The following is a 16,195-nucleotide window of genomic DNA, read 5'->3' as shown; positions in this document are numbered from 1 at the left end:
CTGCAAAACATCTATGGAAACCAAATTACATCTGGAATTAAAAACAAGTAAATCTCATTGTAACTTATACACTGTATATTCTGATAGTACAACCAAATTGTAAGATAAAGTCATAAAGGACAGTGGTAGCTTAGCTCAGGAATAAGCATTTTAAATCTTGACTCAATTTTCCGTAAGCTGTATTTTCCGACAGAATTGAACTTGCTACTACATATACAAGATAAATAAATCTCAAGCTATGCATGACTGTTTACGATCCCTCATGCATGCCATAATCATCCAGTCAATGCCTTTTTAGAAGCAGCTGCTGGACTCAGCACACTAATACTTATGTTATCTTAGAACTGCCAATATTAAGAAAAGGAGTGAGTCCATTAATGAGCCTGAACGTATTCTAACTAGTTATGTACTACAGGAGGGTTGTACATGTTTGCAATTACTGCCCCTCAACAGCCAAGACGACATACCTTAGTCTGCACACCAAGAGTGCGGAAGAACAAAATAAGGTGAGTCATGAAGCGCAGGAGATGTCCCAGCAGCAACTTTCCTTCTCTTGACAGCCACTCACTAAATTCATCCATTAAACCTGCAGCAATCAAATTTAACACGGTCACCTGCATGGCATTTAAATCAAAACTGAGTGAAAAATAAGCTTAAAACATTAAAAGGCAGGTCATTCTAACAATGGTTATGACCTTCGGTTACAAAAGGGGCCGAAACGTTTACATTATCCAAGAGGTCACTGAAAGCAAAGATAAACATCACTGTTGCATACACCATTCCCACAATCTCGCCCACACTGCCAGAACAGAACCCAGAGTACTTTCAGAATATTCATATCAGAAGCCTGGGCTCAGCCATCCTTGGGGGGTATAAACCTTTATTGTCAACACAATGACAGTCTGCAAGATGATATTTAATAAATCAGAAACATAACACACAAACAACATATATTACATCATCTGCTGGTGGAATATTATAGAAGGTGTCATGCTGAGGGGTACAAAAAAGTGATTGATGGAATGCTTAAATTAATCTCAGGCACTGGTAATTAGGATGCATCCCAGGCGATCATTATTTTGCACACTATGCCACCTCAGTTTGGACCCAGCCATATACAAATTTATCTTGTCCCTGCCCCAACTGGAACAGGTCAGCCCTCGGTGCCAGGCCAGGCCTTCCCTCAACCGCAACACAAATAATCCAGGACCAGTTTTGCGATTATTAGAGCTTATCAGCCGAGTATAACTTGGTTCCAGTAGTATATAGTGCGCAGGAAAAATATCTGGGAACACCCGTTATAGTTAGGGTGTCACACTTGTGTACAAAAAAAAGTGATAGATGGAAATCAGGATTAATCTCAACCACTGTCATTTACTCAGCACCACAGTCCAGTCCATAGTTATTTTGCACACCCGTCACTTCAGTTTTGACCTAGCCATATAAAAATCAGCCTGCATCCTGCTCCTATGGGAACAGTCCAGCCCAAGCTCCCAGGACCTTCCTAAATGTTAAACGAAACTTTGTTATAGTCAGTGGCCGGGTTGACAATCAGCATGAATCCAGACGTCCTATACATCCCTCTATACTTTTCAAAAACCTCTTCCCTTGAAAAGGTAATGGATATATGACCGAAAATAAACATCAACCCTCATGTAAGAAGTGCTGGCAGACAAAGTTTAGAGTCGGTGTGATAAGACCAAATAAAAATTATCTGGTTGAGCAGAAGAAGCTCTTTCTGCTTCAGAGAGACTGGTTTTGAACAACCAGAACAGAAACAGGTTACGAGACTCAAACAATATTAAAGATTCCATTATTATATGTGTGTAGGAAACGGACCCCTTTTTGCAGTACCCCCCCCACACTTTTTGCCTGTTATCTGATGCTAACTTGACAGTGTGTGTAGGGATCCTGCTAACCAGGTCCCAGCACCAGTGTTCTTTCACTAAAACTGTACCACTGTCCCACAATTCGCACACCCCTGGCACACATCTTAGTCCCTTGTAGAAGGTACCAGTGATACCAAGTGCCCTGTGACCACGGAGGGTCCCTAAGGGCTTCAGCATATTTTGTGCCACCCTAAGGGACTCCTTACCAAACTTATAGACACTGCCAATGCAGCTTGTGTGGGTTGGTGGGGAGAAAGAGGTAAAGTCGACATGGCATCCCCCCTCAGGGTGCTATGCCCACCAACGACTGCCTGTGGCATAGGTATGTCACCCCTTTAGCAGGCCTTACAGCCCTAAGGCATGGTGCACTATACCACAGGTGAGGGCATGGTTGGATACGCAATATACCCCTACAGTGTATAAGTCCATCTTAGACATTTTAAGTGCAGTGTGGCCATATTAAGCACATGGGCTGGGAGTTTTTCATCACAAACTCCAAAGCTCCACGGTGGCTAAACTGAAGTCTGGGAAGCTTGGCATCAAATTTCTCAGCATAATAAACCCACACTGATGCCAGTGTTGGATTTATTGTAAAATACACACAGAGGGCATCTTAGAGAGGCCTCCTGTATTTTACCCAAAACTTTAGTACAGGACTGACTAGTCTGTGCCAGTCTGCCACTAAGAGACACGTTTCTGACCCCATGGTGTGAGAGCGTTTGTGCTCTCTGAGGCCAGAAACAAAGACTGCACTGGGTGGAGGTGCTTAACACCTCCCCACTTGCAGGAACACTAACGATTGGCGGTGAGCCTCAAAGGCTCAGGCCTCCTGTTACAGTGCCCCAGGACACTCCATCTAGTGGAGATGCCCACCCCCCAGACAAAGCCCCACTTTTGGCAGCATGTTTGGTGGGAAACATAGGAAAAATAAGGAGGAGTGACCACTTCAGCGGGGACCACCCCCAAGGTGTCCAGAGCTGAAGTGACCCCCTCATTACAGAATCCTCCATCTTGGTTTGAGGACAGCCACCAATAGTGTTAGGTCTGTGTTCGTTTCCCCAATGGGAGTGGGCACCAGAAGGGTGTAGTCACCCTCAGGAACAGTAGCCATTGGCTACTGCCTCTGACCCCCGTAGCACATCTAAATCCAGGATTTAAGGGCCTCCCTGAACCCAGCTCACCAGATTCCTGGCGACCTCAAGAAGAAGACAAGAAGAAAGAAGGACTGCTATGCTGACCCCCCAGCAGAGAAGACTAAAGACACCAACTGACCTGGCCCCAGGCCTGTCTCCAGCTTCTGAATCCCTGCTACAAAAAGGTGATGCATCCTGCAGAACCAGCGACCTCTTAAAAGCCTCAAGAAGACTGCCTGCACCCCAGAGGACCAAGATCTCCCATGGACAGCGGCCCTGTCCAGACAAACTCCAAGAAAGGACTCCAGAACCGCTCCGGGTCTGAGAGTCCTGCCCACTCTACACCATATGCCCACTGCCCGTGTCCAGGTGACCCAACTGACGAGAGCTGGGCCCAAGGCAATTTTGACCTAGTGTCTACCCTGAGTTGACCTCTCCTGTCCAACATGATGACGCTTGCAGCCTAGATCTGGAGGACCCCCCCTGACCGTGAGAGAACTGGAGGAAGATTCCAGGCGGCAAAAGGTACCCCTGCACCCGCAGCCCCCTGGCTTTGGGGAATCCGACCTCTGGTGCAGAAACATCCAGCAGGTGGCCCCACTCCTTGTCCAACCTTTGGTTTTCCGGAACAGACCCCCTGGACTTAGCCTGTAGCATTGTTGTGAACCCCAGGCCCCCCTATTGGAAAGCATTGGGAGCCCGATGCTGTGTGTGCACCCTGAACCTGGCTGCCCAAGGAGGGCTGAGGGTGTTTGTTTGGTGTTGACCTGTGCCTCCCCCCCACCTGTACTTCTCTAAACTCCCCAGGTCTGCCCTCCGAAGACACGGGTACTTACCTGCAAGCAGGCCTGATTCCAAGTGCCCCCAGTCTCCATAGGAGCCCATGTTAAATCAACCTCAACTTTGACCTTTGCACCCGCCCGTCCCCGTGTTGCTAGTGGTGGGTGTTTGGGGTTAACTCGAACCCCAGTCTGTGGATATCCTAGCCCCGGAGACCGGAACTGTAAGTCTTGTACTTACTCTGAAACTGTGCTAATGTTTCTTCCCCACCACAACTGTATTGAAAATTGCAGTGTTTCAACTATTAAAACAGATATTTGCTATTTTATCGAAAACCATTTAATTTGCCAAATTGAAACAAAGTGGTATTTATACAGATGTTGGATACTTAACGTGCAAGTGTACTTACCTTCAACCTGAATCTTGTGGTTTTAGAAATAAAGTAATAAAATATATTTTGTAAATAAAAACCATTGGCATGGAGTTAGTCATTGAGTATGTACTTCCTTTATTGCCTGTGTGCGTGCACAACAAATGCTTTACACTACCTTCTGATAAGCCTAACTGCTTCACCACACCACCACAAAAGTGAGCATTAGTATTATCTACTTTAGCCTCTGTTAAGCCTCTGGTGAACCCCTGGACTCTGTGCACTCTCTCTCTCATTTTGATATAGTATACAAAATGCCAGCTTCCTACAACATGATTTTCTTGAAACAATACTCTTAAATAGGGATCTCTTGTACTCCTTTCTTTCACCATGAATAAACATAATTATTAAACCTTTTGGCCACTAACTGGTACCTGTTTAGCTGGAGACCTATTCAGAACTCCTCTGCAAGTATTCTCTCTGAGCCCAATCCTTTTTTCTAGCCTGCATCATCCGCTCATATCATTGTCCACTCCTATGCTGACAGCATGCAACTCACACTACCTCAAGGACAAGATTCCCAGTACCCGGGTCAAGTTAAATGTCTGCATGAATAACATCACCCACTGGATGAAATTCAACTGTCTGAAGCTGAGCACTGACAAGACCAAGATCATGATCTTTGTGAAGAGCACTTCACTCTGAGATCTGGTGGCCACCAGAGGTAGGAACAACACCCACCCTCTCCACCCAAGCCAAGAACCCAAGGATCATCATCCGCAGCAAAGTTGACATGACTGTCCAAGTCAATGCTGTCACCGCCCCATGCTCCCATAACCTGAAGATTTTAAAATGGTTCCCAAACAGCACCCAAAAAACCCATCATGCATGCCCTTGTCACAAGCAAGCTAACTGCTGTAATACCTTGTATGCTTCAACAAAAAGCTCACCAGAAGGCAGTGGATCATTCAGAACTCGGCGGTCAGAATCACTCTCAACCTCCCATTCCGCACTCACATCACACCACATCTGAAGGACCTCCACTCTACTCCATACACAAAAGAGCACAATTCAAACTCCACAATCACAATTTCAAGGCACTACATAACACTAGCCCAGCACACCTGAATAAACATTCACTTTCACACTTTAAAGACACCTCTGCTCCCCCAGACTCCTACTTTCACAAATCCCTTTGCATATGGAAAACCAGATCCAGTAGTTAACCCTTCTCCTACACCTCCTTAAAGCGTGAAACAACTTGCCGCTACTCATAAGAGCTTCCTCTTCACTTCCTGAATTCCACACTAAACTGAGGACCTGGCTTTTCAAGTAGTCCTATGAGGCTCTAGGTGTGGCTAGGCTCACACCAGCTAAGTGCCAGGATACCCTCCCATGTAAGTGTGCTCTACAAATCTATACAATATAAAGAAAGCATAGCTAGCTTTTACTAGGTGATTCATCTGCTGCTGACCTTTTATTGGCCTATGGTCTTATACTGATTCAGCAGACAGCAAACATTTGTTTTATGCTCCCTAATATTAGATGCATCTTTGTATATATTCTGGAATTGTTTGTGCTCTATTGAAAAAAAAATATTTTGAAGAAAACTCCAAAATCTTTATGCTTTTCACGAAACATTTCCAAACTGCCAGTGTGGAAAAGAAAACTTGACAGTGGTAAAATTGCTGCTCCAAGTTAATTCACATATTAACTGCTTTTATAAGCATAAGCTCATCAGAGGTTTCTGCAGTGTACTGAAACCACACGTATTAAAATTAAGTCTGCTGCCATATACTTTTCCAGTGTTCCATGCATCGACTGTGCAGAGGTATCATCTGGTTAAAAAGGCACGTCTGTATGACTGCTATTAGCAAAGCCACTCTGCAAATGAAGCTCCAGCCTCCTCTGTACACTTCTCACCCCATCCACAATATTTTAGCTCACGTTTTGAAACAAGCCCCTAGTATGTTGTGTTGTGTAGAGGTGTTAGGGTGGTGTGCAGTCATGTGTATGGGGAGTATATGTGGTAGTTGGGGACCAGTACTTGAGGCGCAAGAATGTTTGGTCACTGTCTGACTGGACAGTGCAAACCTCTTTGTAGAGGATGGTCAACAAATTCTTTAAGATGAGAACAGGAAGCAGGAGTCTGCTTGTCGATGCGTCAACCTTATTGCTTCTTTCACCAGATTTTTAACTTGGTTGATTAACATAAAGATGGTTCATTTGAGATGCTGAAATGTTAAAATTACAATAACATCTGTAAACATTACCTTTATTGAATATTAAATTAATCACTTCATCAACATTTTAATTACTGTTACTGCTTTTACTGACATAACTAACTCGCACTCTAGCCTAAGGGCAAGAGAAACAGCCTGTGTTTCTGTTTTTACCTTTTAACCTACTTTACTGTTATCTGGTATTGACTTTTAAGGTTCCTGATGTAGGTGCTGGGGGTGGATCTAAGGTCAGCCGGCCACCAGTTTGAGTTTCATGGTGAGGTGTTCTTCTCAAAGGTCATTCATTAACTGTCTTATTGAGGTAGAGCTTGAGACAGCTGGCTTTAACCCAGTTAGAAACTTTGGACATGCGGAGAGAGTGAGAGTGTGAGAGAGTGAGTGTGAGAGAGTGAGTGTGAGTGTGTGTGTGTGTATGTACATCTTGTGCATCAGTATGAGTTGAGTGTCTTTGGCATAAGAGAGAGAGTTAGTGTGCATGGATGATGCTGGCCAGTATAATCATGCACGCCACTGAAGAAGGTGAGGGTCAACGATGAACTTTAAGGCACTCCGCAGATGAGTTTGAGGCTTCTGAGGAATTAGGTGGCAGGCTGAAAGATTGTGTTCTTCCATTAAAAAGGAGAAAATCCAACAGAGAGCAGGCCCTTCAAAGCCAATCTTGTGCAGATGCCTGATGAGGATTTTGGGGGGGTGGGGGGGGGGGGGGGGGGAGTTTAGACTCTCAAATGCTTCAGAGAGGTCTAGAATAATTAGGATTATTGTGTCTCCTCTGTCAATGACAATGCAGATGTTGTCTGTGGCAGCAAATAGTGTGGTTTCTGGACTGTGGGTGGGTCTGAATCCGGATCGCACAGCATCGAGGAGCTGGGGGTTGGTTAGGGTTCAGTTGATTAGTTTCTCTAAGACCTTTGCTTGGTATGGCAGGAGGGAGATGGTTTTGTAGTTGGAAAGTGTGGCTGTACCAGTGGTTTCATAAGGGTGACAGTTTTCCAGGTGTCCGGGAATGTGGCTAAGTCACTGAAGGCGTTGAGAATGGGTGTTACTGCTTCGCTTATTGGTAGGAGTCCTTTGATGAAGGCATGGTAGGGGCAAGGATGGTCTTCATGGTAGTAGTAATTTCGACAGTGGGTTCGTTCTTCTGCCTTGATGGGAAATGAGTTGAGATGGTGACTGGGTCCAGTTGACAGTCGAAGTTGCTGTATATGGGGGTGAGTTTGCCACAGAAGAATTCAGAGAACTTGTTGCAAAGATCTTGTGAGGGAGTGATGATGCTGAAAGTGGGGTGAAATCTTTCTTGATGATGGTGAAGTTGTCCTTTCTACTGTTAATGACTGTGTCAATGCACTCTACGAGAGGTGAGCGCTTGGTGTTCCGTATCTGCTGGTCGTAGCGTCTTCGGGCAGATATGAAAATGTCTTTATTGTGGTGTCTTGACCTATTCTCCATTTGCTTGCTGTGGCATGGCGTGGCATTTTGTTAGCCTGAGTTCCTCTGTCTACCACCTTGCCTAGGGTCAGGCACTTGCTCTTGTATTGCACTTGAGGGGAGCCAGGCTGTCAGCGCATTTGGTGATTCAGCGGTTGAGGTTCTTCATGGCTTTTGGCAAGATGCTGGTGTTCTTGGGTCATTGCGTAGGGGGAAGGAAAGCCCACAACTCTTCTGTGATGCCTTTTTTTTTTTAGCTGCAGCAGGTCGTTCTCGTGGTGGTGGATGGGTAGCCAACGGTGTGGGAAGGTTCTGTAACGTGCGCTGCGAGGCCAAGGTTTCCAAGGTTTTCTAGAAGGGCCATAGAGTGAGTTGGTGCAGTTTTCTAGGTGAAAGTTAAGGTCTCTGAAGAGGATGAAGGTGCTGGTGTAGATAATGGTGGTGACAAAGCCTTTAATGTTGCTGGTGAGATTGATGAAAGGTCCTGGTGGTCTGTATATGAGGGCTCCACCTAGGGAGGATAGCTGTGGTGCCCATCCTGAACATGAAATGTTCCAGCTGATGGTATCTTTGCAAATGATGGGGGCCGCACCTTTAGGCCTGTGCTGACGGTCTTACCTGGCGACTTTGTAGCTGGCAGGAATAGCTGTAGTGAAGGCTGATGCAGACGCTGGTTTTAGCCATGTCTCCATGAGGAAAAGTAGGTCCTAGGTCTGGAGTGTGGTTGTGCAATAAATCCCATATCTACATGGCATGTTTGGTGAGCAGTGTTAAGGAGCATATATGCAAGTGTGATGTATTGTGTGGGTGGTCTTTGCTCTCTGTGAGCTTCAATGGGTGACTGGTTGGAGTACCTGGGGCTGTTGGTGCTGAAGTGATGGGTGTAAGAGTGCATGAGAACTTGCAGGAGAGGTGCATGTGAACGCTCCTCCTATGTAGTGTGGTGCAGTTTGGCAGAAGTGAGGAGAGCGGGGCTGACAGCACAGAGAAGCGGACCAGGGTAGCAGTGGGTAGACAGAGAACCAGGGTAACTGGCGCTGGCCGCAGTCCAGGAGATGGGATTGCCTCTGTGCACCACCGGCACACCTATGCTGCAGCCGCCATTAAATAGGTCCTAGGAGGGTGGAGGAGTGCAAGGTGCCGTGAGAGGGGAACCAGTGATGTCCTTGCCAATGCAGATGAATGATGGCAAATCCACTTATATCACTTTCTGTGCTGGTGGGTTATGGGAATGGATTTAAGATTTTTGGCTCATTCACAGTGGTGGGTGTAAGAAGTGGTTTCTCTACTGCTACTTTTCACTACGCTCACAATAGCGCTCCGCCATTTTCAGTATCGGCAACCTGCGCTTTAGTCTTTTACAGCGCATCAATATACAGACCACCCCAGGACTATGTAAGAGGGCTGGCTGTGCCTTTTCTGCTAATCTTGGTTCCACTATGCCTCTGCTAAGAAAACATGGTGTATTTAGGGACTATCTTCTCTTTCAGCAAACATGCTAAGCTAAGTTCCGATAAGCTCACAATTATGCAATTAGGGTTATCATGCTATCTATGCAAGTTAACATCTTGCAACACCAAGATGGCAGGTTCAATTACGGTTCTGATCTCAAGGAACTTGGCATGCCATTCAGTTAATATCTGTTCCCTTCACACACATCTGCTAGATATATGGCATTTTATTGAAAATAAAACACTGATGTGCTTTTCCTCAATGAGACCTGGCTGCAACTGTGGTCTCATTTACATGTCGCTAATGCTAACAATATGGAATTATCAATAATTCATCATGATCATAACCAATAACTGGAGACCCAGCGCCTCAAACTGCAGACACTTTTAATGCACTATGATTGCGATGTTGGCTGTTGGTGATGCAGAATATGTGATAATTCAACCTAGTTAATTAATCACTCTCCTACATAGGGGGACTTATGTATAAACCCCTAAGTCTTCAGGACCTTTTCAGCCTACCGTTGACTGAACTTTAGCGCCACCCTTTTTAAAGCATCCAAAAGTCTGCTCCTGGGTAACCTAACTCCCCTTAGCTTAAGTCTTACTGTAACCCAGCCTACACACCTAGCAGGGCATTTACTTGGTCCAGTTCTTACCAATATTGTAAATGCTCCAACAACACTTTCAGTCCGGCTCCCTTAAGCCTATTATTTTTTGGTTACTTATGGATTCTAATCTGTCGGGGACTAAAGTGCACACAGCGCTCTTGTGCCCCCTGGTTTAAAAGCTCCCAAAATCTGTTTTGTGAGTTTCTAGCTAAGACTGCACTTGATGTGGAGTGTGACATGCTTAATGCCACCCTAAACTTTAGCAGCTGGATAATTAAATCTATTGATTCAGTTACTCCCTTAAAAGATGTCATGATCGTCGGGAGCAGTCCTCCTCTCCCTGGTATTCAAAGGGACTACATGCAGAGAAGCTACAGAGCATGTTTTTAGAGCACAGGTGGGGTGCTACTTACTACCCAGATGACAAGAACAAGTACAGGTCAGCTAATAGGTACTACCATAAACTTATTTTGGCACAGGCTAGCATCTGTCATGAGGCCATTGGATTCCTGGCATCTTTTCTATCTGACAGAATACAGGCAGTATCTCAGTCTCTGTTTTAGGTTGAGCCTAGATGCTGCTTGCATCGTCGTGAGACGTGTTGTTACATACTTCGTTGGCCTACAGCCCACTTATGGCTGATTATTTGTTTGTTAATGTGTCCTTTAAAAATCCTTGCTTCCAAGTGGGTAATGTTTGCTTTATGTCCCTCATTTTTGTTGTTCTTTCAGCCCTACAGAGCAGTGCTTCAGTACTCGTCACCTTCCACTTGTCCAGTTTTAGGGTCTGCCCAGGGATGAATTTGGAAATTGCACTTGTTTTTGACTAGCTCTCATGTCTGCTGCTTCCTTACTCCCCAACCACTGCGCTCCAGTGTCTCCCAGCTGCCCCATGTTTAAGAATATCAAAGCACTTTAGAGTCATGAATATTTGCAGCAATGGCTCAGCTTGGTGTCTCATTGTGCCCTTCAGACTGGGGCGGGGGATGCTTGAGGTGTCTCCCTGAGTCGAGCCTGCAGACCCTCATTAGAACCTATCTACACTGAAAGAGGGTATGTATGCAAGAACCGTAATGCATTGAAAAAACAATGTGTATTAACTGCCTGTTCTTTGTCTTGGAGCACTCGTGTTTTCCTCCATCTCCTCCTCCCTCTGCCCCAGGTCTATTACTGATTTTCATCTGCAGATCAATCATGCAGTCATGTGAGACTTTATTCCATTTCTCACTTGCCCTTGCACCTTTTCTGTACTATTTTGTGTTGTGATTCATTATTGAAAATAAATCTTACATGGAAACTGAACACTGCTCTATTTTCACAAGGTCTGTCTCCTCCCACCCACCCCTAAGCCTGGTACTTCTTTCAGTCTGTAGATCCATCGTATAGGAATGTGAGACTATTCTTTCCCTTCCTCACCCACCCTTGTGTTGTTTTTGTATCATTTAGTGACATTTTAAGCATTTGATTATGTTTTATTAGTGAAAGTTCACCCACCGTGCCTCTCAGGCCTCCAGCTTCTGGAACAGAAGTCGCAATGGAGCACACTTCAGCCGAAGCAGACAAAAACAGGTCTGCTGTGGGGGATGGAATGAGGCAGTTGGTGCTTTGTTTTCATTTCAGAAATCACTGTTTTAGTCAGAGCCAAATCAAGTACATTTCATCAGAATTCAGTCAGTGAAAATCCTCCCTAAGCAGTGAGGACAGAGGACACGTTTAAAACACTTTTTGCAAGGTTTCTGTGCTATGATCTTTATTTTGGGTTGGTCTCGTTTATGCAGCTTGACTGATCATGCTTGAACATGTCCTTGTGTTTACAGAGCTGCTGGCACGAGGATTAAATCGCGATTGCATTAATCTACAGGTTCTCAATTGACATACTCTTCATTTTTAAAACATTTTAAAAACAGACACATAGTTTAACTTCACAGTATTTGTATAAGCTGCTGATACACAGGATCGCCATTGACAGTTATTAGATAAAACTAGTTTGCATAATCTGCAGCAGACCCCTCGCCTGCCTCTATATTGTATGTGACATTTATATAGCGCTTACAACCACTAAGTGGGGGGTATTGAAGTGCTTGCCCACATGGGAAGCATACTTCACCATCAAGGGTGTGTGGCTGGGAGAGCGCTGTAGTCTTGAGCCTAGATAGGAAGTGTCTTACGGTCATGTGTGACAATCACCTAGGGGCAGTCATTGCAGTATGGAATGCATCGTTTAAGAGTGTGGTTAGTGAAAGGAGTGGAAGGATCAACCTTCACTGGCAGGACATCCCACTCACAGCAGTTTTAAAACATTACATTACAGATGAACTTGTAACTTTTTATTTTTTTCCAGTCTCTTTCAGCTGAAAAACGTTTAGATTCACTCCCTGCACTTCTTATTTTGTCACTCCTTTGATGAAGTATCAGTCAAAGAAACCGAAAGTATGTATCCAACCTGTTTTTTTTGTGTTTTTTTTTTATCCATCCCCTCTCTCCTCTAAGTCGGAGGGGGTGCAATAAACATCATGCGGCACACTAACTAGGCCAAAAGGAAAGCTGTTTTTGCATTCAATACATTTAATTAGCAATTGTTTTAACTGATGTAAAATCGGTTCTTTCTGACCAATCCAGTAACAGGCCTTTTAAGTTTTGCCTGGTTAATGCATGGGTAGCATACATGGTCCAGGGTTGTCCTTTCCATTCTGGGACTTGCAATGCAAGTACCACGTGCCCCTGAATGCAGTGTTACAACTTGCAGTGCATGTACTACTTGTATGCTTTCGGGAAACGTGAAAGCTTTGCAATAGATATCTTGATGCAACAACTCAGTTTTCACCAGTCCAATAAGACCTTTTTGAAACTGTCTAATCTTTAGTTTTGAACACAAACTGTACATATGTAGAGTGTTAAAAATCAACCTACAATGAATCTGTCTCTCCAATTGTGCCTGAATCTGATCCCCACAGTAAATCGGTGTAATTATATATGGGAAAACTAACAGTGCTTGCTTTTGTAGCATCTGTTACCAGGACACAAGGTGTGCCTCCTGGATCTTTCTCGAGTTTCACATTTTTTGAACAGCTATATGCTCCCCCTGGCTGGTACGGTTCTTTACTCTGGCTTTGTGATCATGGCATATGCTATGCATATTCTCTAAGATGTCACAGCCACTCCTGCAATTTCTGAGTTTGTATGAGCATGATCGCCTCTTGGACGTAATCCAACAGTCTCCAGCTGAGCTTAAACAACTGAGCTTCTTCTGCTTAGAAGACAAACAACAGCTATGGGTCAAGGGGTGACGGCTAGCATAACTCTGAGCTCTGCTCGAGCACCAGCATCTCAGATAAAGAATTTGGGAGCTATTCTAGATCAGGAGCTAAGACTAACTAAGTCGACAACGAGCTGATGGTCAGTATTCAAGTGGGAAAATTTGTGGTGACTTGTACCTTCATCTTAATAATGTTGCATAAAGTCTTCAGATTTCTTTCACTGGAGGCCCGTAAACCTGTTATGCATGCCCATCAGGGGATTCTCTATACCGTCAGATTTTAGAGTGTCAGTTTAAGCAGCTACAGGTGGTCCAAAATTCAGTTACCAGGATGCTTCAACATCTTCCCTGAAGAGCGCATGTCCTTTCCTAAAGAAGCTACCATGACTCTAATTTTTATCTCATCTCATGGGCCATTTTTAAGTCTCTTTGTCTTTTACACAGGATTTTAAAAATGGTCAGGGAGCTAGGCATTTGGTTGAGTCAGTTCTACCTTACTGTCCTAGGTGGAACGTACACTTTGTGAATGCTTCCCTGGTGGCTATTACCCACATTTTCTGCTCCTGTGCAGGGGTGGTCATGCCTTTTCTTTTGTGGCCCCCAAAAGTGGAAAGTATCACCCACTTCTATCTCACAGGAACGATGTTTCAAGAAGAAAAAAAAAACTCAAGACCTGGCTTTTCCAATAATTTAATTTTGGATTATTTCTTTGGTCTGTGTTAATTCTGCATCTCAATGCCAGGACACACTTCCCTGGGAAGCAGATCGCTCTACAAATATTACAACATAACAATACCAAATAAACTGGATAGATTTTCAGTACCATTAAATAATTATATCACATGTCTCCTGCTGCCTGGAATTTAACATGTGAACATGAAACCAGTCTGCAGAATTCAAAGCTGCACAAGTAGGACCTACTCCAACAAATACAAAGGCTAAACTGAATCAAAGAATGGAGTGCCTCTGGAAGAGGCAGTACAATCAAACAGAAGGACCGGAATTTGTACTCTAAGCACAACAGAACACAAAAACAATCTCAACACTTTACCTGTGCCATACATGATACGCTGGATTGGTTTACAAGGAGACAGGTAAGAGATTATAAGTGTAACTGGGTGTTTTATATTACTCAGTCAATACGAGGCCCTTTTAGGCATTTCTACAAAGCTCTTCGGAATTTAGGTGAGAGATCCAAACACAGTTTCGACTTGGGTTACAGGTCAATTCCCTTCTTGTCTTTAGTCCGCAAGTGTGCAGTAGTCTATATGTTGTCTGTGTTCCTTTCAAAAGTTCTTTATCTCCCTGATCTATACAATGAAAGCCAAGCTCTCAGGGTGGAGATAACACAAATCGATTTTCACATGGAAGGGCAAACTTCTACTTGACATAGGAAAAATATTTTTTCTGCACTGTTCTTACTCTTTTGCATGTGACTCGACTACATAATCTAGTGAGATATTTTGAGCAGGACTGCAGAGGTACTATACTATCAAATTCACCATGGTAGGACCTCAGTCTCTACGGACTAATACCAGAATGGACAGGTTGTGCCAATATGCAGGTCACTGCATGTTGCAAGCAGGTGTTGCTTTAGCTGTCTGCAGCAGCAAATACCTCTGAATCTCTACCTTCATCTGCACCCACTGTAAATGAAACAGAGCAAATACACCACAGTATGACATTTGATAAGGTTCCTCACTGCAGATAGATCAAACTTGCCCAAGATTACAAAGGCAGTCATTTTATAATGTGCAGCTGAAAAGATATCTCAGAGAGTGACCCAGTGAATGAAAACGAGGAAGAGGGAACTTATGTTTGGAGCTTATAGGTAAGACCCCAAGGATGGGTACTTCCACACTGCTTTCCCTTTTCACTGAAACAGTCTAAGTGTTGCAGAAAAATGTCCTTCTCATTTCTCTTCATGCCCCAACTATTAGTGCTCTAGATATCAGCATCTCTTGCATGTGCTTTACGTATAGTTCTAGTTCCATGAGTTTTACAGTGTCAAAATCCATGACTTCTGATTTCTTTTTTAAACCTGTATCTTTACACTCAGTATATTTTTATGCAAGAAATTTAGTTCTCAGTATTATCTGCTATTAAGAATAGAGACCATCAACAAACAGAAAAATAATCAATTACTAGATATTTTGACAGTTTTTTGGGGACACAGAGTTGCTATAGAAAGGAATTTCTATTTTAATTTGTACTTTGTAAGAGTGTGGATAGAATACACTTTACCACAGTGATGCGCTATTCATCAAGAGGAATGTCTCTTGAAGGGAGGCTGATAGATTTCCTCCAATGTGGTTATATGTCACCAACTGGTGTCTACAATTCTGAGGTTACGTGTTTGTTCACCTTCACAGGGGTATTTTGACGGTACAAAATATTAAACGTAGACAGAGGAGTGTAACTCCACCTGCCAGTGTCCTGAGGTGGAAAGCTGCTTTCTAGAGAACTTTCTACCACAAACCAGGTGCTAGGGAACCATTCACACACAGCCAAAATCTGCCATCGTAAGCAGCAAGCACAAATAGCCATTTTAAGGTGATCAGTAGCTTCTCTACCAACCCCTCCTTGAGCTAATCTGCAAGGTTTAAAAGTTAAATATTTACGTCTTGCAGAAAATAACACATTTTTGTATATGACTTTAGTGGACCAGAAAAAATGATCCTCAAGATACCTGAATGAGTAACTAAGTAACTAGTAAAAAAAAACAAAGTTGCTCTAATAATCACACAAGTAAAAGAATGGCTTCTGTTTATTTACTTGTAACACACCCAGGAATATTACAATAAAATCCTGCCAGGGCAATTCTATAATTACAAAAAAAGAAAGACTTCTGTTGACCAACATCAGGAAAAATAGAATTTTGTCATAAAACAAATTAATGACATTTATGGTATGGTAAAACCTCTGGTGGCAGTATAATGAACAGAATTGCCATGATGAGCACTGTTTAAGAGAGGGTGATTAGGACCAGCTACTTTTTTCTATTACATTTAACACCGGACTCTTATCAGCCACCTGAA

The 16,195-nt window shown here is 43.7% G+C and overlaps 1 protein-coding gene across 1 annotated transcript in view; it reads right to left on the bottom strand.

Annotated features, from left to right (window-relative positions):
• The window catches only part of NUP107 (nucleoporin 107), a 394,223-nt gene that overhangs the window by 140,061 nt on the left and 237,967 nt on the right, over positions 1-16,195 (bottom strand). The window contains exon 19 of the mRNA XM_069229180.1: positions 468-586. Within this exon, the coding sequence (XP_069085281.1) occupies positions 468-586 (119 nt within the window). The remainder of the gene's footprint in view (positions 1-467; positions 587-16,195) is intronic.

The sequence above is a fragment of the Pleurodeles waltl genome, chromosome 4_1 (genome assembly GCF_031143425.1).
Source record: "Pleurodeles waltl isolate 20211129_DDA chromosome 4_1, aPleWal1.hap1.20221129, whole genome shotgun sequence".
Taxonomy (NCBI): domain Eukaryota; kingdom Metazoa; phylum Chordata; class Amphibia; order Caudata; family Salamandridae; genus Pleurodeles; species Pleurodeles waltl.
This window is presented reverse-complemented; position numbering and strand designations above follow the sequence as displayed.